The following is a 26,292-nucleotide window of genomic DNA, read 5'->3' on the forward strand; positions in this document are numbered from 1 at the left end:
TCTTCCTATGACCACCACCTGCCCAAGTGTAACAGAGCCTGTGGCAGCCATATCAGTCTGTACAGCCACTTACAGACTCACCCTGAGAGTGGAAGAGAGTCATCCTCATCAGCGAAGCAAAGCCAAAGATGATTATAATCTCAAAGCATACCTATCCTCTAAATCATTGGATACCTAACCAACCCCACGCACCCCCCCTCCCCATATATTGGTTGGGTTATGTCAGCTCTCTGAAGGAGTACACTAGCAATCCTAAATAAATGCACTGAGAACAGACTTTCTCTGATCTGGGCTGGTCCATCTTTGGTGTGGAGTTACAAAAATGGGATTTAAATGGAGACAGCTGATATTTAAATGAACATCTGCCCTTCAGGAACTGTACATGATTGAAGCCCAAAACCAACTCCAGTTCAGCACCCACAAAAGTGCAAAGTGTCACGTTTAGAGGGAGGACTTGAGATATCAGATCACTTCTGTCATTTCTGCTGGGTCTTTAACCTCACAAAAATCTAGTCCTGAGAACTATACATATATTCATGTTAATAACTGATTAAGGAAAATGGAGATGGAAACATCACACATTCCCTTCCAATGGTCTGCAGTTCACCAAACCCACACTGGCATAAACTGCAGCAAAGCGAATATAAACTTTTTAGTCTTCAAGTAAATAATCCACTGTTGGTATTCCTTCGTTAAATGAGACAGACATTTGAATGATTGCAGCAGATGTCTCTGAAAATTTCCATGTCAATCAAGCTTCAGTAATAAAGTAAAATATCTTGCTCCATATGAGGTGTGAGAAGTCTAATGAATTAATCTGGATTCTGATGCAATGTTAAATTTTAAACTTGCTAATTCATTTCACAAGCATCAATAGACATTGCTACATTTTCATAGAATTTCCAGGAGATTTAACAAATGTGACCTGGTGCACCTGCACCAACGTCACTGCTCTTTAGATGAATACAGCTGACCTTCTACAGTAGGCTCTCAAATAAGTTTGCTGTACTTCTGTTTTGAATATTCCATTAAGATAACATTTGTTATCCTTCAATCTTCAGGTACAGTCCCTTATTGATGCAATTCCTAGAAATATTAACCAGAGTCTCGTCTATTTCCTGGCTGATTTCTTGATGAGTCTGAGGTTCATCTTATCCAATGCAGGTGCCCTTCAGACAGTTAATTCCTGAGTTTCTTTGAACGTATGTTTCATTGATCTTTACATGTGTTGTGAATTCCATGCCAAATAAGTGGATCTGGATTTTGTCCATACTCTTCATTTCTTAAGACTGATGTGATGAATAGATTTAACATCTGCCACTTCCTGATTCTCTGTAATATTTCTACCCAATTATCCCTCAGAGGAACTACCTGGCCTTTTGTACTTTGTTTCATATATCGCTAAAACAAATTCCTTAGATCCTTTTTGCTTCTGTCTACAATCTGGTTTTCTCCTCTGCTCTTATTTCTATCCATTTTGGACATCCTCTACTTAGCTTTGAACCACTGCCAATGTTTAGCTCAAAATTACTCCTGGTGATATGAGCGGATGAGTGCTCATGGATTCTAACACTCTGATTGGCAGTAAGGAAATAGCAGATGTTAGAGGCATCAGGACATTAATCTCAATGTCTGGAAATTGGCCTAGATTTTTGAGAACTTGATTTCTTCATAAAATTCTTTTAAAAAGTGATAATGAACAGAATCCTGAGTTTCCACATTACATATTAGGAATTATTATTTGATGATGGGCTACTATAAGTGTGAGTAAAACTTTTAGTTTAAAACAAAACAAAAAGCAACGGGAATATTTATATAACATTTTTGCACAAGTTTAGGATGGTACACAGGCTGGGGCACTGAAAGTGATTGTGTCAAATCTTCCACCTTAATTTCAAAAGAAAAATATTGGATGAGGAAATATGCCACAGAATTGCATCATTGAAAATATTAGTCCAATTAAGAAATGAGAATTGTATAATGAAAGAAAGTGTGGGTTAAAGGAGGTTGAAGTTGTTGTGGATAAACTCCTGGAGCTCATGATACACGATGATTTTATTGAATACTTGAGAAAAGTGCAAGCTAATTAGCGTCACGGCTGAATCTTACATCTTTATAAAATAAGTCTGACTTGCGTAGTGTTTCTTACAGGGTTTGTCACCGCAAGGGCTAGCAAGTTCTCTCACATATCTTACCAAACATCTCTCATCAATTAACTATCCTAATTCTATAGCATCTCTCACTTCTGATTTCCAATACACCTTACAACACACCACTCTGGGAACAACATGCCACTCTACAAGTATCCAGGAATTCACTGGCCATTCCTTGAGTCCATGCCATCTTTAAAAGTCCTTTGTACATGTAGATAGCTTGCCGATATTTGCGCTGGACTTGAAGACAAAGGAAAATTGGTGCCTTGTTTCGCCGGCAGGGTCCTGAAGGTCGCTCTGGATGGGATGGTGCTAAGACAGGTCTCCCCCCCCCCCCCCCCCCCCCCAGGACCAGCAGTGGAGTCTATGACACCAGACCATGCCAGCCCAGTCCGAGGGTGCCATCCACTCAGTTTCAGCCATCTGAAAGAATACACAGCAATATAGAAAGAGGATCAATGTCCTTCTCCAATTCACTAGCCTAAGATCTACCATCTTCTCTCTGATGTTGCACACGCTGCTACTGTACCCATCTCCTACCAGTCTCATGGTCTAATACTTTTAATGTTGCCTGCAACATCTTCCCGATTGGTCTCACCATGCCCGTAAACTCTTGTCACCACTGACCCTACATTCTCTTTGCACAACCCACTTACTCATTCGGCAAACTTCCCCACCTTCATGAACAGTAACAGCTGGGCCATTCATTTTCATTTCCTATAATACCTGCCTCTATCATTCCTGAAGCCATCCAGCCCACAATACGACAGAAAGAGTTAAGACTGGTATTCTTCTGCCAGTAATTTGGTTCCTCACCACTTAGGAGGAGAGGATCCTGATTGATTACCCAAGCTCGACTTGCACTGGTATCAGAGGATACCCTTCACTTGTGGCACAGCAAGATAACAGTAAAATGAACCTCATATCACTCGAGGAGCAAAGCATAAAAGGGAAAGAAAACACAAATTAGGGTTTCAAAGAGCTTCCAGGAAGCATCAAGTTGAGCGAGTGCTACGATAGTGAATTAAGAGACCAGGGATGTAACTTAGTCCGGTTCATCTGATGCTCATGACCCCCTGAGCACACAGTATCCTTCTAGCAGCACTGAAGTGCAGAAGTGTCAGTTAAGTATATTGGCAGTGTGCCATGAAGGCTTTTAGAGTCAATGTTGATTGACAATGTTGATTGTCAATGCTCTTGGATGTGGAGTATGTGTGGCTGGAGCCTATGTTTCCTACACTCAGAGTAAGTGGTTATCTGAATTCGCCAGGTATTCTGCTTTGTTTTCCTTGTCTAGTTTTCTCAACACCTAGCTTGTTTAACGGGTTTGTTAAAAAGGGAGTCTGAATATTAAGTTGGTGAGTTGTGCCATTAAAAAGACTTTTAACAAGCTTTAATCCTTGTTCATTGGCATCTTGCTGCTGCCCAGTGAGAATCATGCCATGCTGTTGATGGAAAGCAGAAAAGACGTAGTGAAGGGGCTTTTGTAATTCAGTGGTAATTTTTCTACCATTGAGTCAAGAGTCCTGGTGTGGAGTTGAACCATAACACATCTAAACAAGTTGATTAAAAATATCTAAAAGATAGAATGACATGATTGCAATGCTTTGATGTGCCTTGAGGCACTTGTCATCTGATTCTGCCACACAGCTCACCATTGCCCACATTGCTTAGACCCCTATAGGATTCTACCAATGGGTTAAACAGTCTCTTTCTGCATTATGACCATTCTATGAAATCATGGATAGAAATCATGTCAACTAAATTGGCTTTTGACTTTTCTAACATTTACCATTTGAAAGAATGAAGATTTTGGTCAACAAGATCACGTTTAAAGTCAGTTTTTAGATAATCTCGCTTTTCTTCAGACATTCTGACTGCTTTCAACAGGTACATGTTAATTTTTCTTAGTAATGTTAATTTATATGAATAGATTTAATCCATTATCACTTTGTTTATACAAAGCAATGACACAGATGTGATTGAAAAAATTATTTGTTATCTGACAATTGTTTGTCTTTCTTTTCGTACGTTTTGGCAATTATACTTTCCTGCTCATCACGGCAAATGTTCTGAATCTCAATGTTGGTTGCCAGGAATAATTTTTTTGAGGACAGGCTGCTGTCTGGCAGGATGTCAAAATGTGGTGCATACTCACAGAATTAGGTTTCATTGACAGCAACAAATATTCTGAGGTCAATCATAATTCAACCAATACTAAATAGCACCTTTCCTCCAAAATAATGTGCCTAAATTCCGAAAAGATCCAATGCAAATTTTTATCGTTTACACACCAAACAATTGTATACTTCCTTTGTTACATTCATCAACTTAGTACAATTTGAACAGTCCAGAGCTTCAGCCTCATGGCTCATCAACAAAGGCTCTCCATTTGTTTCACATGAAAACAAGGGGAGGAGAGCTTCACCCCGCTAACTTGCACTTGATTGGAAGCTGGATCCCAGAGAAGAAACAATCGCATTTCCCATCGCTTCACTCTGTCAACATCACCCTACTTTGGTTTACCCTTTTATCTAAGTGGTTGGAGATTGAATCAAATTGTATATAATGTCTTATCATAACATTCAAACTTCCTAAGGTACTTCCTATGTAACAAATGGAAGTCACCATTGTTACATAGACTTATGCAGGCAGACAAAAGCAGACATTTTGCACACAAGGACCCATGAAAAGCAGTGGTATGTATGATGAGCCAGTGAGTTTGGCGGTGTTGATCGAGTGAAGAATATTGGTTAGAACACCATGTAAACTCCCTTCTCTTCTTGAATAGTACCATGCTATTTTTAGTATCTATCAAAACCACACTGAGCAGCTGATGGGGCTTCATTTAGAATTGAATCTGAAGGACTGCATCTTTGACAATGCAGCACTCCCTCAGTACTGCACTAAAGTGCCAGCCTAGATTATGTTCTCAAGTCCTGGGGTGGGGCTTGAACCCACAACCTTCCGACTCAGAGGCAAGAATGCTACCAACTGAGCCAAGCTGACAGGAATACTGTACCTCTAAATCTTTCTTGCCCCTGGCCATCAATATTAGATACTGGGGTTGATCTGAAGACAGGCGAACTTTCTGTAATAAATTTAAAAGAAAGCAATTTTAAAAGTCTGAAATTGATTTTTTGGTTTTGTGCACATTGTACCTGAAAAGAAACAGTGAAACTATGGCAAAAGAACAGAAACTGCTGGTGAATCAATCAGAATCTGTTGTAAGTTCATATACTTCATCAGAACTTCAAAACTAAAGATAACCAAAAACTTAGCACTGGTAGGTAAAAAGAGAGAACCAGGAGTGGCAAAGAATCAGCTTGGATTTATGATGTAATTACTGATGGCGAAATTGTTAGGATTTGCCATCATTACAAAAGTAACAGCAATGTCTGAAAAAGTCCACGTCTGTGCAGTCAGCACTGGAAATTCATCAGTTGCCATCAGTAATTCTATAGTAACCTATAGGGAGCACTATTGAGTTCCTTCTAGACTATAAATAGAAATCATTGAAATGATAGGAATTTGCCCATTTTACATTGTCAGTCTTACTGTAAATCCCTTGAAAATGTTACACTTTGTTGAATGGCATGTTATGGGATTCTAAGAGCAAACAATAGACATTTACTTATGAACAGCCTCACTAGCCCTGAAAAATTAATTTCTCACTTGTGCAAAGTCCACATTTTCTGTTATCAGGTAAAATTCATATTTTTAAAATAATGCGCTGGGTTTTACAGTCAATAATGAAGGCAGGAAACTTGCTGACCTCAAAAGAAAATTGCTCACAAGGATCTATTGATCCCTGTGATACATCTCTCCCCTTTACTAATGTCAGTTTGAACCAGGAACCAAGTCAAGGGAGTCCAGCTGCAATGGAGTTATCAAACAGGTAAGCCACTGATTACACTGAAGTACTCTCATGGACAAAAAGAACCAAGAAGAAAAGACTGAATCTTGTCACTTTTATTTTAAGACATACTGTGACATAAATGATTGAAACATCAGACTAAAGTTGAAGCTAAACTTTTAAATAAACTTATTTTAAATAAGTTTATTTAAGTGAGGATTGTTTTATCATAATGTCACAATGAATGATGTAAAATGACTTTTTTGAGGGCTAGTCAGTGGGTCTAGCAGTAATTCTGATAATAGTGTGCTGTTAAAAATACCTCCAGTAAATAAGTTACAATCGTTTCCAAGAGGGTTTATAGTGAGACTACTAGTGTGACAGTGGCTGCTGTTTTCAGTTCAATCATTTGGAATTGCTTGTATTCTCGGGTCCTGAACAGCATATTCTCTGGAAAAACAGTTTCACTGACAGAAACTTCTTGATTACATAGGAACATAGGAACAGAAGTATTCCATTCAGCCCCTTGAGCCTGTTCCTCCATTTAAGAGATCATGGCTGATCTGTGGCTTAATACCATATACCTTGTTTTTTGCCTATATCTCTTAAGACCTTCACTTAACAAAAAAAAATCTCTCAGATTTAAAACTAAACAGCAGACTTAGCGGCAGCTGCCATTTATGGATGAGAATCACTACCAGCCTATGTGTAGAAGCACTCCCTAACACATCCCCTGAATAGTCTGGTCCTTTTTGCTTTTGACTATGCCCCCTAGAATACCCGAATGGCGAAAGTAGTTTATCTTTATCTTTCCTATCTTCTCCTGTTAATATCTTGAAGACTTTAGTTAGATCACACTCCAAATCCCCCAGCTAGCATTCCATTAGCTTTCTGATTATTTTCTGCACCTGTTTATGGCAGTTTAAAGATCTATGTACCTGAATCCCTCAGTCTCTTTGGACATCCACAGTATTTAACTTCATACCACCCAGAAAGTAACCTGATCCATTCTTATTCAGTCCAAAATGATTAACTCATGCTTTCTAACATTGAATTCCATCTGCCATAGTTTGGCCCACTAGCCTAGTCTATCAGTATCCCTTTATAATTGTATGCTATCATCTACACCGTCTACAATGCTACCTAACTTTATGCCATCAGAAAATTTGGATATATGACATCCTATGCCATTACCCATGTTGTTCATGAATAAAATGAATAATTGAGGCTCTAACACAGATCATTCTTGGACACCACTGGTCACATCTTGCCATTTTAAGTATCTCTCCATTATCTGTACTTTGTGTTACCTGCCATTCAATAATTACACAGCCATGTCAGTAACTGGCCCTCAACTCCAAGTTCTATCTTGGTTAATAGTCTCTTATGTGAGACTTCAACAAATGCCTTCTGGAAGTCCACATAGGTAACAACCATAGACATTTCCCTGCCTAATATGTTAGTCACCTCTTCAAAAAAATTCAATGAGATTTGTCAGGCATGACCTACCTGTCATGAATCCATGCTGGTTCTCCATGATTAACTGAAAATGTGCTGGTGTTCAGTTACCCTGATCCTGTCAACCCCTGTATCTAGGGAACTCTAAATTCCCACACTTAACTGCATATTTGTGGACTCCATAAGGTGCTATTAGTTCCAGAGATGTATTTACTAGTGCAAAATATGGGCAGGTGTGTATGATATTTTTATGATATGTTTTTGCAACTATCATTCATTATACCTTGTATAAATTAAATGAAAGATGAAAAAAAAACGTTACTTTCTAATTTACTCCCTTTGAGAAGACTACAATGTTAGTGGCCACTAGCACTGTTTGATGGTATCTGTTTTACTGAACACATGGAGGTTCCTCTGACTTGGCACCAGGTTTAAATCGGCATCGGTAAAGCAAACGTCCATGCCACTAACATCACTAGGGCAGATTTCTTGGAGGTCGGTGGTGAGTGCTGTTTTTTTGCCATTCCTGATCACAAATATTGTGCCAACAAATACTCTAACCACAATGAAGAATTTAAAAGGGAAGCATGAGCAAACTGCTTAATTTTTGAAAAGAAAACTTGATGATCATACGGAATATAATACATCCCCCTTTTGTTTAACTGCCACAATCTTTCATTTAATCTAACATGTAACAATTTGCAGACTATTGCACCTGATTAGTGTGTACCAAAAATATCACAAACAGCAGACCGGTCTCACAATAAGGCTGAATCTGAAGGAATGGATCTCTGACAATGCAGAACTTCATTAGAACTGAATATATATTAAAGCTAATATTAAAACTAAATATGTATATATTATGTTCTCATGATGAGGCTTGAACCCACAGTCTTCTGACACAGAGGCAGGGCTTCTAATTTGTTTCTGTCCTTGCCTCAATTTTATTAACAAACTTGCTTATCTTTTAGCTTGCAGTTCTGATAAAGCATATACAGGAGACCTTTTCTCTACACAGATGCTGATTAATCTGTTGAACCTTTCAGCTTTTTCTGTTTTTCATTTCAGATTTCCACCATCTACAGTTATTTTTCTTTGAATTGACAACTTGATCTCAATGAATCAAAACAAACAAAAGTTTAGGATTTACATGTTTTGAATTTCTTTATAAATCCAGCTGGATGAATTGGGTTCCCAACAAAAAAACAGCTGAGGTACCTGCAAAATCTCATGATATTGTTGTTGCAATGCGCTGGATTCTGTCGTGGACAGCAGAAATTTTCAGAATTTATAAATTAATACAGTTTAAGGTCACCATATGCTGTAGTCTGCATGTTAATTTGTGCATGCCAGTATGACCATTATCATCTCTACCATTATCTTGAGTCATGGAACTATATCCAGAAAAACTGGGTGTTATTTTTCAGTGTTAGAACATTATTTAGCATTAGTTACAAAGTTCAAACTGAATACAGATGGTAGCTTTTTGTTTTGTAATAAAGGAAAGCAAGAGGATGATGCAAATGAAAGGCAAAAATTGAGATTAGATTTTGGGCAAAATACAGTTTATTGACAATGCAATAACACATTACGTAAGCTCATGCTGCATAAGCTCCACATCAGAAATTTTAATTGAATAAGACAAACCATCTAGCCGTTCTAATTAAACTAACATGTTATTCAGTGGATTAACTCTGGTTGTCCTTTAACACAAGGACAGAACTTTGGCATCAAGCTTGGCATTCACGTATCTGACTTCTACAAGAACACAAAAGTACTATTATATATGCTGCCAATGAACTTTCCAAAATTACTATTTGTTTTTAAGTTATTTCAAACACTGACAGACTCTGCTTTTCTCTCTGAGACTTAATATTAAGTTACTGTGGGTACCTGTCATACCGAAAACAGCATATAGATTTCTGTTTTGTTCAATGTTTTAACTGGGTTTTGTAATGCAATCTGAAGAGATATAGACAGTGATTTACATGAAGATATTTTTCCCTTTGTCAATCCTCTCCTTGCATTTCAGGACACATAACTAATGTGACATTTAATGTATGTTTCCCAATATCATATATCATAATTTAGAATTGATCCACTCTTGCATCATTACCCACAATTCTATATATGTTCTCCCAATCACCAACTCAAATGCAAACCTCAATACAATTCTAAAAGTATAAAACTATTCTATACTAACATTCGCATCTTCAACCTGAGGAAAATATATCTAAGCATGGTTGTACACCACGATATTTGGGTTAAAGTGCATGCAATAAGATGCAAACTCCAAGCAACTACACACACACACACACACACAATTTAAAAATAAAGCTTGTAATCCCATCATTTTTCAGCCATATTATGTTTTATTAAAATGTTTTAAAATATCAAAGAACTCTATTAGTAATTGGAGAAAACTGATTTCCTCCTTAAGCTAACATCATGCATATCTTTATCAGCTCCAAACAAAAAAATTGGTAGTTAAGGTAACTAGTGCCCCAGCAAATAGCAACAGAATTTATTGGGAACAATATAAAAACACTATTGTAGAGAAAGAATCTGATCTATGTTTTTGTTAATGCAGTATTACATTTAAAGTAATTGTCATGAGGGATGAATTTAGTAGCAAATATTTTTTGGGTCAAAAGTACAAGTTTTATACAATAAACATACAACTGAAAGCCAGATTTAATTCAAATTTCATTTTTGAACAGAAGAATAATCTTGTGCTCTGTCAATCAATCTTTAGTTGAAACCATTGTATTTATTAGATTAATACAATTCATATATTTCATGTTCAGTCAGCATAAAAGGCTGTATGATCCTTAATGACTCAACATAAATCAGTAATTATTGTGATCTTTGTGGTTAAAGTGGTTGTTTCTTTGAAAAGAATGTATTCTCAATGCAGTGCATTGAATATTCCTAACATTTTAGGAATGTTAGGTAAGATATTTTTCATATGTTTTATCTTAGTTTCTTACCTTTCCCCAATTATTAACAATGATCAAAGCTAATCTCAGTACAGATCTTAATGGATATAATTTGATTGTACTGTTATGAATTCAGGAAACGATTGACAATCCTGCCAAGATAAAGTTTTAAGAATGGGGATAGTATTCTTCAGTGTTTGAATATAATTTGCATCAATCATGTAGCTACTGGGAACTTTGGATTAGACGTTGGCCATTTATATTTGATCCAGCAATGTTGACTGATGCCACGTAGAAACATTCTGAATTGCTCAATCTCACCACTCACCTTGATGAGCTCATAGTTTCAAGACTCATTACTCATTTCCTCCTGTACTTCTTCCAAGGCCTTGCAGAGCTACAATTGTTAGATATGTCCCTAAAGCATTACATACCCTGAGTATTGCCAGGAACAGTGGAAGATAAGTGACCACCTGGTGATTGTGTCTCAAGTTCTGTAGAAGACAAAAAGAGAAAACAAAGATAGTACAGTCACATATTCTTAAATGAAGAGATGAACTGATACAGAAATAAGGGTATGAATGTTTATAATTGCAAATTTCTAATGAAGCACACTGCCATCAATAAAATTCACACTTAACCAATACAAAAATGTCCATTGATCAGGTTCTGTAGTATATCATATCATGTCACATTGTTTTCCTCAACCTGAGGTACTATACGAGTACGGAACACCAACATGAAAAATACATTATGAAACATCTCCTGAATCTAAGGTAATTACAATTGATCTAATTTGGAAAATCGGAAGCATGTGGAATACAAATGAATCATATTCAAATGATCATCTGTCCAAGTCATCTAATTTATTTTGCCTACTTGTTTGTGGCACTTGACTTTTTTCATGTTTTGACATTGCAATACCAGCAAAATTTAATAATCATGCAGTATGCCTAAAATACTTAATCTCATGCAGTTTATGGTTGATCTCTGGGACTCTCAGAAATTCCAACGCAAATTTATTCCATTTATTAGATTGTTCAGGCAGAGTGCCACAATGTGCTTACACATAAAATAGTCGGTAGAAATTCAAAAGAAAACCACAGCAATGATACCAGTTATAAAGTCTGCAACAGAAAACTACAAAAATAGCATCGTTTTACTTAATTGTGAAAGTTATTCTAAGTTAAAACTCATTTTGAAACAATTTTGTTTCATAATCATTAAGAGTGTTTCTGATAGCAAAAATAAGGAATTAAAAATTGCAGACCCAATTCATTCAAACCTTGAAACACAAAACAAAGGCATTCTTTTTTCTTGAATCTTAATAAAAGGCACATGACAACATTATTTTCAGTATAGACTTTATATTCAGCAAACACAGCTATTTTAGGCTTTAACTGCCTTGAGATACACCAATTGTGCCATTCCTGTACTATTCTTAATAAGCCACTGACAATTGAAGGAATTCTACTAAAATCTGAAAATATGTGTCAAACTCTCCGTGAAGCTGAGCACCACAGAGCATATGTCATTAGTCAGACATTTTATTGAACCTTTCAGAGTGAACAAAGTTAAAAATCACACAACACCAGGTTATAGTGCAACAGGTTTAATTGGAAGCACACTAGCTTTTGGAGCGTCGCTCCTTCATCAGGTGGTAGTGGAGGGCTCAATCCTAACACAGAATTTATAGCAAAAATTTATAGCGTGATGTAACTGAAATTATACATTGGAAAATTGATTGTCTGTTAAGCCTTTCATCTGTTAGAATACCGTGATAGTTTCACTTATTTCATGTGTAAATCACAAAAAGCTTTTTTAAAAAAGTTGCATTCTCGGGTTAGCTGTTAACAATGGTGATAGCTAGACAATATGGTGAAGATGTTGGCCCCCTGTGTTCTCTGTCTATGACCTGATGTTTAGATTTATTCTAATCTAAAAAGTGAGATAACTGAGTTTTACATGAATTCATGCAGTTTCTACATCACGTTTCTACAGGAATGTAGGCAAGTTTTCAATGTATAATTTCAGTTACATCACACTATAAATTTTTGCTATAAATTCTGTGTGTTAGGATTGACCCCTCCACTACCACCTGATGAAGGAGCGACGCTCCGAAAGCTAGTTTGCTTCCAATTAAACCTATTGTACTATAACCTGGTGTCATGTGATTTTTAACTTTGTACACCCCAGTCCAACACCGGCATTTCCAAATAATTTCTGAATGAAAATTGCTTGCTAGAAGTGCCAGACGATAAAAGGTGTGACAAAGGCACTGGGCATTTAGTACCTACATTAATGATGGGACCAATTTAAAGATTCTGAAATAAACAGAGGCAGGACTAAGAAGGAAACTGGAGTTTAAACTCATGTAAAATTAAGAGACGAAGAGAAATAAAGTAAGGGCACAAATATTGGCTTAAGGAAGAGAATAAATTTTAACATGTTGATACTGTAAAAATCTTGAACAATGTAGTGATGAATGAGATTAAAGCGTCATCGTAATCCAATTTCCAAACTAGAGAAATTGATTGGTATCGCATTAACATTTGTCATAGCATCAAAAGTGTACTTACATACTGAGTTACCATGTTTTAACTTTGTTGTTATTAACTTCATGTTATTGAGCAATTATCAAGCAAATCCAGCTTGTTCTGTAAAATAATGACTCAGGGGGAAATACCATCATACAAAGTAAATGGAATAGTAATGTAAAGCAACCAGCATGTTTGGGAGATTTGCAACTTACTGCGTGAGCTCTCCTTGCCTTGAATTTGCTGAATTTACTCAGTATCAAAAATATGGCAACTTTAACACACGACTATTTTCTGAGCAAGTATTTAAGAATGAAAAAGTTATGAATAACTTTTTGTTTAAAAGTGAATGTGAGGCATCGACTGAAAATCATCCAAAACTTGTTTTTTTTTTGGTTATTGTAGTTGGCTTGATTCTGTGCTGAAACATAGCTTGCCACACCTGGCAGAGGATAAAAGCAAAAAATGGTTGGCAAGTAGAAATGTCTATCACATCAAAGTGTTTCATCAACTTTGGTATTCTGGATATATAATGTTTGAAACTTAAGTTGCAGCCAATTATTTCTGACAAGTATTTTGTTGCTTTTATCCTGAAAATATCCTACAGTAATCATTTCAAGTTATGAATTAGCAGAATTAGAAGGTTGAGAGACAACTAACTGAGACATATAAGATAATCAGAGGTTTAGATAGGTTGGACAGTGAGAGTCTTTCTCCTTGGAAGGCGATAGTAAGCATGAGGGGACATAGCTTTAAATTGAGGGGTGATAGATATAGGTCAGATGTCAGAGGTAGTTTCTTTACTCAGAGAGTAGTAGGGGCGTGGAATGCACTGCTTGCAACAGTGGCAGACTCGCCAACTTTAATGCAGAAGTGGATACTGCAGATGCTGGAAATCAGAGTCTAGATTAGAGTGGTGCTGGAAAAGCACAGCGGGTCAGGCAGCATCCGAGGAGCAGGAAAACAATGTTTCGGGCAAAGGTCCTTCATCAGAAATGATTCCTGATGAAGGCTTTTGCCCAAAACGTTGATTTTCCTGCTCCTTGCCAACTTTAAGGGCAGTTAAATGGTCATTGGATAGACATATGGAATAGTGTAGATTAGATGGGCTTCAATGGAATAGTGTAGATTAGATGGGCTTCAAATTGGTTCCACAGGTTGGCGCAACATCAAGGGCCAAAGGGCCTGTACTACGCTGTAACATTCTATGTTCTAGTAAGTTGTAAGACTCTTAACAACAGACTGCTGTCAACGGGACAAGATCAATCTAAAGAGAACTGAATTTCAGTGAATATAAAAGACAATAGACAAACAGGCATTTATGCTCATGTTATTCTCATCAGCATTATAATACATGGACTCTATACTGACATTCTGAAAAGTGAGGTGACAATGGATAAAGTATTTTACTTTGTACTTGTATTCTTAATTCTTTGAAGAAATCCATTAGATAGTGTTTTTCAGACCCAACTTCTTTAGTCTTTCTAATGACCAACCAAGATCTCCAAAGACAATACTGAATACATCAATCCTACCACTCTAAGAATTTCTTACATACTGCACCATTTATTGTTCTCAGTAAGTTTAGTGGAGGAATTCAATGTTGCCATCTATCAATTGGAGAAGTGATGGAAAAGTCAATTGCTCCTGTGGTGGGGAGCACAACCAAAGGAAGTTCTTCTCAGGCACGTAATTGGCAGTGTCAGACCCTGGCGGCAGATATTTCAAATAGCTGCTGGCCAATCATAGGCTGGATGGTCTCCACTGTCAGTAGTACCACCTCAAGGCTTGTAATGCTGCAACAGTTTCACCAGGACTCATTGCTGGATCCAGGACTTGGGTAAGAGGGTGGGGTGAAAGTCACTAGTTCAGCAATTTGCTCTTTTCGCATGCCAAGTCTCTTGATCGGGGACACAGTGTCTGACAACCAAACAGGGTTTGAAGAACATTCTTTGGGAGCCATGGGAGAGCTGAATGACTCCCATTTAATCCCTGAGCCACAAATAAATTCCACTGGACTCCGGGTTAATTGATGTCCTTTGACTCATTAAGGAAACTCAAGTGGATGACTGTCCTACATGGGTCCTTTTCCACCTCAGTTTCATCATGGAAGGTTTTGTGCTATTTCCAAGAGACTGCTGTGCGGCCTCTCCCGTGATTAAATATGCATGGTTGCTGCGCTTCCCACCATAAGAGGCTGGATTAAATTCTGTCCACAGATTTCAAAAAAGTGCATTAGGTCACCATAGTCCATTTATATTTATTTGTTAGGAGCCTATGAAGATAATGTTCCTTGAAATAGAATACTGTATGTTCTCTGGCTGGTTCACCATGTTTGAGAATTATTGCTGAGAATTATTTTCAAAGAGCTTATGATTTCCTGTAACTGGCTGTATGGTTTCAGCTTTCCCAGTAATTAGCACTACATCCATTTCTGGAAGGCAATTCAATAAGGTTACATCAGTCTATTCAGCAGTTGTGAGCCTAATGGATTTTCTTCAGCCTTCTTTTCATACTTATACTTTTAATTTCAGTCATTTACAGAAAATAATACTTGTAAATGACTGCAAGTATGTTTTGAAATTTGATGTTGCGATACTTTATAACCTGCTGCTGAAAGAATTTAGGTATGGCTTACGAAATTTGTAGGCAGTGATGATGTATGACCTTTCTCACAAACACCCTGGTGGCAGGGCAATTAGATTAACTTTGCTTAGCTGGGATATAACAGGGCTGTAGAACACAGGAACCAAGAAGTGCTATTTTTATGAATGTAATCATTTTTTAACAGGTTTATAAGGTTACATGCCACAGTAACAGAAATGAAACTTTGGCATCTAAAGTAGTTGCCCTGGAAGCACTCGTCTACAGTAACAATAATTGTTGAAAATGATTCAGATGTAATATCCCTAACCTTGATAAGCTCAAAATATATCTTTATCCTGACACAGTGATGTAAAATAGTACAAGAACCAAGCTCGACATTTTCCTTCTCTTCAACAGGATTTGTTTCTATCCTTCCCTCACCCTCCCGGTCATTGAAATCCTCTTCCTGGTGTTCATCATCTTATAAGTTCATATCTCTAACAGGCTCTTACCAATTTTTACAGATGCACCATAGAAAACCCGCTTTCTGGATGCATCACAGCATGGTATAGCAACTGCACTTGCCAAAACTGCAAAAGACTACAGAGTTATAAACACAGACCAGTCCATCACAAACCAGGAGAAAGTGAGGACTGCAGATGCTGGAGATCAGAGCTGAAAATGTGTTGCTGGAAAGCGCAGCAGGTCAGGCAGCATCCAAGGAGCAGGAGAAGGGCTCATGCCCGAAACGTCAATTCTCCTGCTCCTTGGGGATGCTGCCTGACCTGCTGCGCTTTTCCAGCAACACATTTTCATCACACAAACCAGCCTTCCGTCCACTGATGTCTATATTTCTCACTGCCTCGGGAAAGTAACCAACATAGTCAAACACCTCTTCCACTCTGGTTATACTCTCTTCCACCTTTTTCCATTGGGCTGATGATACAAAAGTTTGGATATGTGTAAGAACTGATTCAGGAAAAGCTTCTTCCCCACTTATCAGACTTTTGAATGGACCTCTCAAATGTTAATATTGATCTCTCTCTCTGCATCTTTTCTGCGGCTGTAACACTGCATCTGCACTCCGTTCTGCTACCCTGATGCAATTTCTAAGGTACTATCTGCCTGTATAAGCACACAAAACAACACTTTTCACTGTATCTAGCTACATGTGACAACAATAAATTGAACTCCAAAGTTTTATTCCACTGCTCAGAGCCTACCTCTTACTAACACTGTTATCAAAATTATTGAATTCAAAATCCTCACACTTAGGTACAAATGTCTTGATATCTTGGTCCAATTTGCCCTCTCCAACTATCATTCCTGCACAGCCATATCTACCTCTCATTGTTCAAACTCTAGTCACCTTTGCAATTTCCTCACTCCTTAATCATTTATGGAGCAGTGCTCACTTCATGAAGTGTTATCTAAGTTTCATTTAAATACAGCGAGGCTCCAATCCACTGTAAATGCCAGGTCTTCTGCCCTATGTTTCTCTGGGTGATCCAGTGGCATAGATTGATTTTTGGATTGGATTTTTCCATTGGTGGGTCTTTCTTGAGAAAACTAGATTAGAAGCTAATCTCTGGGAAACATTTGTGAAGTGGGTAATTGATGGCCACAGAGCTTGGGAAGATAGACTGGATGAAGAAAATAATAAGAACAGAAGAGATGTGTCTCAACCTTTTGGGCATTCAATTTTGCATTACACTACTTCAGTAATTCTAACATTAAAAATTCAATGTTGTTAGGATCTTAATAGAATTTAATGTCAAAATATTACTGAGTGTCTACATAAAGTTGGAAATCCAAAACCTATGCAGCAGTCTGAACTCAGTCCTACTATAACATAACTACTAGCCATAAGTGTTTGTATGGCTTGGCTTTAGGTGTGGTGAAGTAATGGAGGGAGTGGCAGGCTTTCAGACGCGAATGGAAATATCTAGGAAATAGCTAAATGACTCTGTGTTAGTGACCTGATTTATTTGGCTCCACATCTATGAAACTAACTACATCACATTCTTAGTAACATATTACTTCATTATTATTTCTAACGTTTCTGCAGGGTTCAATATATCAAAGCAAAGTCAACAACAAGAGTAAAAGTAATTCTCTGGTCTTAATCTAACTAAGTTTTAGTACAGACAGACCTGTACATGAAATTATTGGACACGTAAACAGGAATAATTCTTTTTTACATTTCAGGGTACATTTACCTAAAAAGAAAATTATATCTTCATTTACTACTAAATTAAAAGCTAGTTTCATATTTTTAGTGTTGTTTTTGATCTTGATACTTATATCTTGGAAATGAAAGCCTGCCATTTTTAGCAACAGATGCACCCAGGTCAAGACTACAGTAGATGAAGTGCTGTCAGAACAGCCAATCTTAAAAGAAAAAAAATCACTTTAGTGGAAGTTCTAGTTCTGTGTTTCTCATGCTGGCCAATCTTAAGGTCACCTTAAGCAAGAAAATGTTTACCAAATTATGGACGTGTAGTTGGGCTGATTTCTTCATGGAAACAGGATGGAGCAGCTTAAAGCGAAAATAGTCAACATGAGTCAGCAAAGATCAGGATGTCAATACATTAATCAGGGATGGCGTGGTCAACTGGGAGGGCCTTGTTCATACTCCAGGAAACATTTTCAAAAGGTGACACCCATGAATTTCCCTGTTTGAGTCCATCCACATAGTTTACTTCTGTCTTTGTCTCAAAGCATTTGCCTTTCCTGATGCCTCAGCCACCTTAGTTAACTCTCTGACTCAGTCATGATCTTGCTCATCATTATTTTACTGATCAGGTTGGTATGAACCTGGTATTTGGTGTAAAGTTTTGTGTTAGTACAGAATCGATGGAAAACAATAGGGTGGCACGGTGGCTAGCACGGCCTACCTCACAGTACCAGGGACTCTGGTTCGATTCTAGCCTCGGGCGACTGCCTATGTGGTGTTTGCATGTTCTCCTCGTGTCTAATCGGGTTTCCTCTGGGTGCTCAGGTTTCCTCCCACATTCCAAAAGATGTGCAGGCCAGGTGAATTGGCCATGCTAAATTGCCCATAGTGTTAGGTGCATTAGTCAGGTATAGATGTAGGGGAATGAGTCTGGGTGGGTTACTCTTCGGAGGATCGGTGTAGACCTGTTGGGCTGAAGGGCCTGTTTCCATACTGTAGGGAAACTAATCAAGTGCAAAGGTGCTCAAGACAACTCAGCAAACATCATGATGGGAACTTCATTGGTTATGAGCTTCAGGCTTAGCCCGAGAGATAAAACCCAATGTGATGTAATTCCTTTGCACACTCCTCAAAGAAACATTAATTAAGTGCAATTTATTCAGAGGAACCTTGATGATCTGAAGGACATGGGTGGGGAGTATTTCATTTGGTTAATCAAATTCCAGATAATCGAATGCCGGACAAAGTAGTTTAGCCATACATTGGAACTTTGCCGATAATCTGATATTTGGATAATCGAATACCGGCTAATCAAGGTTCCTCTGTATTCCCAAGTCAAGATGGTGAATGGATTGAAGGACTGAAGTAGTCATGGGTTTAGAAGATGCTGCCTAAGAACCTTTGGTAAATTTCTGTATCTTATAGATAGTACATACTGATGCTACTGAATGTGGATGGTAAAGGGAGTGGATGTTTGAAATTTCCCCTCTTTCTTCTGAACCCCAGTGTATACAGTCCTAACTGATCCAGTCTCTATTCACATATCAGTCCTACCATCTCAAGAATCAGTTTGATAAAAATGTGGGGAATTGGAACGGGGAAGAACGTTTGCGTGCATGTGCGCATCTAGGTGTGTGTGTGCATGTACATGTGAGAAAATGAGGGGTATGTACAATCTGGTTGGATATATTTCTGGAAATTTCATTAGATACAATTCCCACCAACTTCCTTGTCCCTGTACCCCCGATTGTCCCTTATCACACATTGCATTCCTTCAGCAATTAATAAGTGAACACGTCATTACTACATCAAATGAGCTTTGTCTCCCCAGATCCAAGAATTTTTACAACCTATCAATAAAGATGCTAAAAGATCTTTTTTTAAAACATCCTAAAGAGTTCTCTCCCAGCATTGAAGATTAATATTCAATTTGTGGGTCCCTTCAGCTAATTCTCCAGGGGTGGCAACCACTGACATTCAGTACTATTTAAATAATAACTTAGTAAAACTCTAATTTATGGTTTTTCTTTTTCAAATAACTGCAGGGCTATGAAAGTTAATTCACAGTTTCGATTTTGCATAGTTTATAGCGTATCTAAAAATAATGCTTTTTTTATGGCTTTGAAAGTCATTTATTAAATGTTTACCAAATTATGTATTAAGTCTCTGAGTGTTAATTGAATAAACTTTGACTTAAGAATTATTTATTGGGCTAAATATGTAAGTAGGTATGGCAGCATTAAAGGTGTCAGTGAGTGTTGCATTTGCTGATATGAGCCTGCTCAGACTTTTTTTCTTCTTTCTTTTATGAATTCACTGGTGGGACATGGGCATCGCTGACTGGGCCATGTTCAAGGCCCACCTGCTATAGAGGTGTGTCAAATATGTCCCAATGGGTTGAGTTTTATTTCCTGATGGGATGTGAGCATTGCTATCTAGACCAGCGTTTATTGCACATCCCTATTTGTTAAGACTATAAAATTAAAAGACATAGTTGCAGAAATTAGGCCATTCAGCCTATTGAGTCTGCTCCACCATTCAATCATGGCTGAAATGTTTCTTAATCCCATTCTCTGGCTTTCTCCCCGTTACAATCAGGAACCTATCTATCGCCATCTTAAATATACTCAATAACCACGACCTTCTGTGGCAGTGAATTCACCACTCTCTGGTGAAGAAGTTTTACCTATCTCCATTCTAAAAAGTCTTCCCTTTACTCAAAGGCTGTGCCCTTCAGTTTGAGTCTCTCCTACCAATGGAAACATCTTCCCAACATCCACTCTGTCCAGGCCATTCAGCATTCTGTAATTTTCAGTTAGAACCCTCCTTCATCCTTCTAAACTCCATCAAGTATAGACCCAGAGTCGTCAAATGTTCCTCACATGTTGAACTTTTCATTCCTGGGACAGTTCTCGTGAACCTCCTCTGAACATGCTCCAGGGCCAGTACATCCTTCCTGAGATATGGGGCCCAAAACTGCACACAATACTCCAAATGTCATCTGACCAGAGTCTTATAGAGCCTCAGAAGTACATCTCTGCTTTTATATTCAAATCCTAGCAAAATAAATGCCATCATTGAATTCACCTACTATCACAGCCTGCAAGTTAACCTTGTGAGAATCCTGAACTAGAACTCCCAAGGTTCTTTGCACTTCAGCTTTCTAAATTTTCTCCTCAATTAGAAAATAGTCCATGCTTCAATTCCTCTTACCAAAGTACCTGACCTCACATTTTTCCATGTTGTAGTCCATCTGCCATTTCTTTGCCCACTCTCCTAACCTATCCAAATCCTTCTATAGCCTCCCTGCTGCAAGACTACCTGTCCCTCTACCTATCTTTGTATCGTCTGCAATCTTAGCTGGAATGCCCTCAGTTCCTTCATCAAGTTCATGAATGTATAAAGTGAAAAGTTGTGGCCCTTGTGAACCACCACTTGTCACCAGCTACCAACCTGAGAAAACCCTTTTATCCCCACTGTCTGCTTTCTGCTGGACAGCCAAGCTTCTATCCATGCTAGCACCTTGCCTCCAACACCATGGGCCCTTATCTCACTCAGTAACCTTCTGTGCAGCGCCTTGTCAAAGACCTTTTTGAAGTCCAGGTGGATAACATCATTGGCTCTCCTTGGTCTAACCTGCTTGTTACTTCCTCAAAGAATTCTGGCAGATTTGTCAGGCATGATCTCCCCTTGATGAAACTACACTGACTTTGCCCTATTTTACCATACACTTCCAAGTATTCAGAAATCTCATCCTTCATAATGGACTATAAAATCTTATCCACAACCAAAGTTAGCAAATTAGCCTATAATTTTCTGTCTTTTCCTTAGTCCCTTTTTAAATAGGGGTGTCATGTTAGCGATTTTCCAGTCCTCTGGGACCCTCCCTGATTCTTGCGATTCCTAAAAGAATTACTCTGTCTCCTTTAAAACTCTGGGGTCTAGTCCATCTGGTCTAGGTTATTTATCCACCTTCAGGCTATTTAGTTTTTCTAGCACCTTCTCCTTGGTGATGGTCACCAAACTCAGCTCTGCCCCCTGACAGTCTTGAATCTTCGGGATATTACTCACGTCTTCCACCGTGAACATTGACGCAAAGTAATTATTCAGCTTCTCTGCCATTTACTTGTTCCCCACTACTATCTCTCAAACATCATTTTCCCGTAGTCCAAAGTACAGTTTTGCCTCTCCTTTGCCCTTTATATATCTAAAGAAACTCTACCTTTATATTACTGGCTAGCTCACCCTCATATTTAATCTTCTCCCACCTTATGTCTTTTTTTGTTGCCCTCTGTTAGTCTTTGTAACCTTCCCAATCCTCTGATTTCCCATTGCCCTTCACCAAATTACATGCTTTCTCTTTTGCTTTTATGCTATCCCTGACTTCTGTAGTCAGCCATAGTTGCCTCATCCTCCCTGTACTGCACTTCTTTTTCTTAGGGATCATTTTTTTTTGTATCTCCTGAATTACTCCCAGAAACTCTTGCCATTGCTGTTCCATTGTCTTTCCTGCTAGGCTCCTCTCCCAGACTATTCTACCCAGCTCCTCCCTCTGTAGCTGCCTTTATTTAGCTATAATGCGGTCACCTCTGATTCGATCTTCTCACTCTCAAATTGCAGAGTAAATTCAAATCATATTATGATCACTGCTTCCTCAGGATTCCTTCACTTTCAGCTCCCTTATCAGGTCTGTCTCATTGCACAACACTAAATCCAGTATTGCCTGCTTGCTAATGGGGTCCACCACAAGTTGCTCTAAGAAGCCATCTTGCAGAAATTCCATAAATTCTTTTTCTTGTGATCCATTACCAATCTGATTTCCCCAATCTCTGCATATTGAAATCCCCCATGAACACTTGCCTTTTCTATCTCCTGGTGTATCTTGCACCCAGCTCCTGACTATTGTTCTTGAAAAAGTTGATGGTGAGCTGCCTTCATGAAGCATTGCTGTCTACATGCTGTAGGTTAGGGATGGAGATCCAGGATTTTGACCCAGCAACACTAAAGGAACAGCATGTACATACTCTCGTTGTTATACAAACGTTGCCCAGTTAGTGTCAGTATTAATGACAATTAGTGAATCGGGATCCTCTTGTGGCGCAGCAGTCGTGTCCCTATTCGTGGACCGAGACCCCCTGGTTCAAAGCCCACCAGCTCGAGGTATGTAAGAGTATTTCTGAATAGGTTGATTAATTCAAATAATTTTAAAAAAACAACCAGTGAGGGCAATAGTGAAGAGGTAGCATCCCAACCTCTGAGCCAGGAAGTGTGAGTTCAAGTCCTGCCTGCTCCAGAGGTGTGTAATAACATCTCTGAACTGATTTTTTTGGAAAATATCTAAAACAACTGTTTTCAGCTTGCAAGGTGCTGGTCTGTGGAAAGGAAAAATGGCCTGTGCTAGTGCTTTAATGGGCATTGTGAATAAATCTATGTGGAAGACTGACTGGCCTCTGCTTCTTCCTTTGCCAAGTAGATATTTATCACATTGACAATGATGAAGACACTCAGAGAGGGCAATAACGAAAGAATACGGAAGTAATCCTTGGATTAAAATAAGGTGAGTACAATTGTGGAGGATTTCACAGTCCAAGGCTAAACAATCTCTGTATACATCCGAAGTCTCAAAAACCATGCTGCTACCTGGCGAGTGTCACAAGTCAAACAGAATAGTTGTGGTAGTTGGAGGCCAATCATCCTAGTCCCAGGAAATAAATGTCAGAGTTCCTTGGGCAGTGTCCTAGGTCCAACCACCTCTGCCTATTTTAATAATGATCTTCTCTCCATCATAAAGTCAGAAATAGGGTGTTTGCTGATGGTTGCATTCATTCGCAATTCCTCAAATAGTGAAGGAGTCATACCTACTTGCATCAAGATGTGAACAGTATCCAGAGAACAACTACCAAGAAACATTTACACTCTGCAAGTACGTGACAACAATCTTTGTAACAGCAGCCTAATGACCTCTGAGTCCTCCATTACTGACATTCTGCGCATATCGTTACTCAGAAACTCATCAGAATGTTCACTTAAATGCCATTGTTACTTGACCAGATCAGAAGCTGGGTATTCTGTGGAAAGTGGCTATCATTTACTTGCCAAAGTCTTTCAACTCGACAAGGCACAAGTCTGGACTGTGATTGAATCATCTCACTTTCCTGAATTCTATTGAATGGGTAGATGGTTGCAGCAACACACATGAAGTGACACTATTCTGGACAAAGCAGTCCTTTCGATCACTTCTCTATCCAATAATCTACACATGCACTGTCGTGCCTTTTAACACCCGCAGGATGCATTACAGCAGCTCATTGCGGTTTCTTTGATGTAGCAACTTGATGACCACAAGATATCTGAGGCTCAACTGAAGTGACATACCCCTGGCTTGCACATATATTGTTATCCATTTTTTTATTGCTGCAACAAAATCCTGACATTTTCTACATCATCGAAGTGTGTGAGCACATTCACTATGAGGGCTACATAGCTCACCAACTAGAAATGGATAGTCAATGTTGCCTTAACACCCAATCAAAAGAATTGTCTTTTAAAAGCAGAAAGCTTTAAGGAAACAAGAAATTATCTTTCAAATACATTCATATGCAGCATTATTTTAAAAAATTCAGTTTCAATAGCCTTGTTGCTTCATAACAGCTTTGCCAAATTTATAAATGTCCTTCAGACTCTTACAAGTTTTCCTTGTCACTATAGTTGGATTTTAAAGCAGCTGCTGCACTGCCTAGCAATTTCAGTCAAAATTGATTCACAATAAGATTTAAACCAATTAAGAATTTGTGTATAATAATTCAATAGTCCCATAACAGAAGTCCAAAGATTGTCTTTAATCCTGAATTAACACTTCATGTTTGATTTATGAAATAAGAGTTTCAGAATGAAATCAATGCATTGGTGGAACAAACAGTTTTTAAGATATTTAAACTTTTGATTCCTTAGCTCATAGAATCATAGAATGCTTACAGTTTAGAAGCAGGTAATTCAGCCCATTGAGTCCACACCACCCATCTGAAGAGCATCTTACCCAGACCCAATCCCCCACCCACCACCACTCTAACCCTGTAAATCTGCATTTGTCATGTCTAATCCACCTGGCCTGCACATCCCTGGGCACTATGGGCAATTTAGCACAGCTAATCACATCTTTGGACTGTGGAAGGAAATCTAAGCATCTGAACGAAACCCAAGCAGACACAGGGATAACATGCAAACTCCACACATTCACCTGATCATAGGTCCCTAGTACTGTGAGGCAGTGAAATTCAGTTTTTAGATTCACACTATCTAAACTGTATAACTGTTCATTTGAAATGTTAAATTGGTTATGCAAATATGAATTGTCTGACTGTATGGACAGATTTTCACACATCTGTTTCTAAGTGCAGTTTGTAGTTTGTTCTATGTCAGTGGGGAGCAAAAACTGAAAACAGATGTCGTGACTAATTGAAACACTGGTCCCGGCTCTTCACCTCTGACTTCCAATTCTCTATGGAGTACATTGTTTAACAAGTATGTTGTTCACATGAACAACAGGTGATATCTTATCTGGATGGTAGCAAAGATCCTTAGTCTCTGAGGTAGCCCTCTACCACATAGTATGCCTTGAGTATTTGTTGAGAAACTATCCTAGTCTTCTTGCATTATCCTAGCCTTGTTATGTTGGAAACAAATCCGCAACCAGTTCTAGCTTGTTTTGCTATCTGACTCACACTTGCATGTAATAGAATATATTCTGACAAATAAAACACTCTGTCCTTTTCAAACTGAGTTTGATATTTGACTAATAGGCTTCTCCATGGAAAGTTACTGTGTTTCTGAAAAACATTGCAAAAAATATTTAACAGGTTTGAAATAATGATTTTGACTTTTGCATCATACAAAGAGTAATCATGATTTCCCTCACTACAAGAATTTAATGATAATAATTACCTGCATGTGATAATGCAATTTATGATAATGTAATTAATGCATCCTGATATTAATAAGAGCTAATTACTATTCCTGATAAAGTCTTGATAAAAATATCCTCCAAAATGGTGGCCCAGCTCCTGAAATTCAGCAGAAATAAACTGTTTCTTGACCTTTCGAAGTCAGAGTGGCAGCTATTCGTACATCTCTAGATTCTTCTTTTGGGAGGTATTTAGTTTTGCCTCAGAGATTTTGGCTGACCATAACTCTCCACACTTGTCTTTGTTAGATATATTTTGATATACTCTTCTGGCAAGTATCTATCAGTCTCAGTCTTGACTGCTTCAATTCACAATCCAGCCACCACAAACTTTTTCAACAAACACATTCTAAATTTCTAATATTCTGTATGTGCAATGTTGCTTCTTGATTTCACTCAGAGTCATAGAGGTGTAGTTTGTCTGTGTTTTTTTTAAGTTATACCACCTTGTTCTGAATTCTATTAGCACATCTATCATATCAAATCAGCTTTGGTAAAGTTCAGTTCAGTCTAAACCTATTTAAACTCGTTATCTCATTATTTAAGAATTTAAGGCATTTTTCTGCACTGTACTCCCTTCCAAAGATAACATTTTTCTTGAAGTTCAAATCAGAATATCCAGGCAGG

General features: G+C 38.2%; 1 protein-coding gene across 50 annotated transcripts in view; it reads right to left on the reverse strand.

Annotated features, from left to right (window-relative positions):
* abi3bpa (ABI family member 3 binding protein a) overlaps positions 1–26,292 on the reverse strand; it is a 350,635-nt gene that overhangs the window by 45,377 nt on the left and 278,966 nt on the right. For 49 of the 50 annotated variants that reach the window (XM_087992632.1, XM_087992642.1, XM_087992635.1 and 46 more), the window contains 2 exons: positions 10,841–10,900; positions 5,176–5,244 (listed from right to left, as the gene is read on the reverse strand). In XM_087992632.1, coding sequence (XP_087848758.1) covers positions 5,176–5,244; positions 10,841–10,900 — 129 coding nt within the window. The remainder of the gene's footprint in view (positions 1–5,175; positions 5,245–10,840; positions 10,901–26,292) is intronic. The other variant, XM_087992646.1, reaches the window with a different exon arrangement.

The sequence above is a fragment of the Chiloscyllium plagiosum genome, unplaced genomic scaffold (genome assembly GCF_037043375.1).
Source record: "Chiloscyllium plagiosum isolate Xiang-an unplaced genomic scaffold, Cpla_swu_hap1 HiC_scaffold_12, whole genome shotgun sequence".
NCBI classification, from domain to species: domain Eukaryota; kingdom Metazoa; phylum Chordata; class Chondrichthyes; order Orectolobiformes; family Hemiscylliidae; genus Chiloscyllium; species Chiloscyllium plagiosum.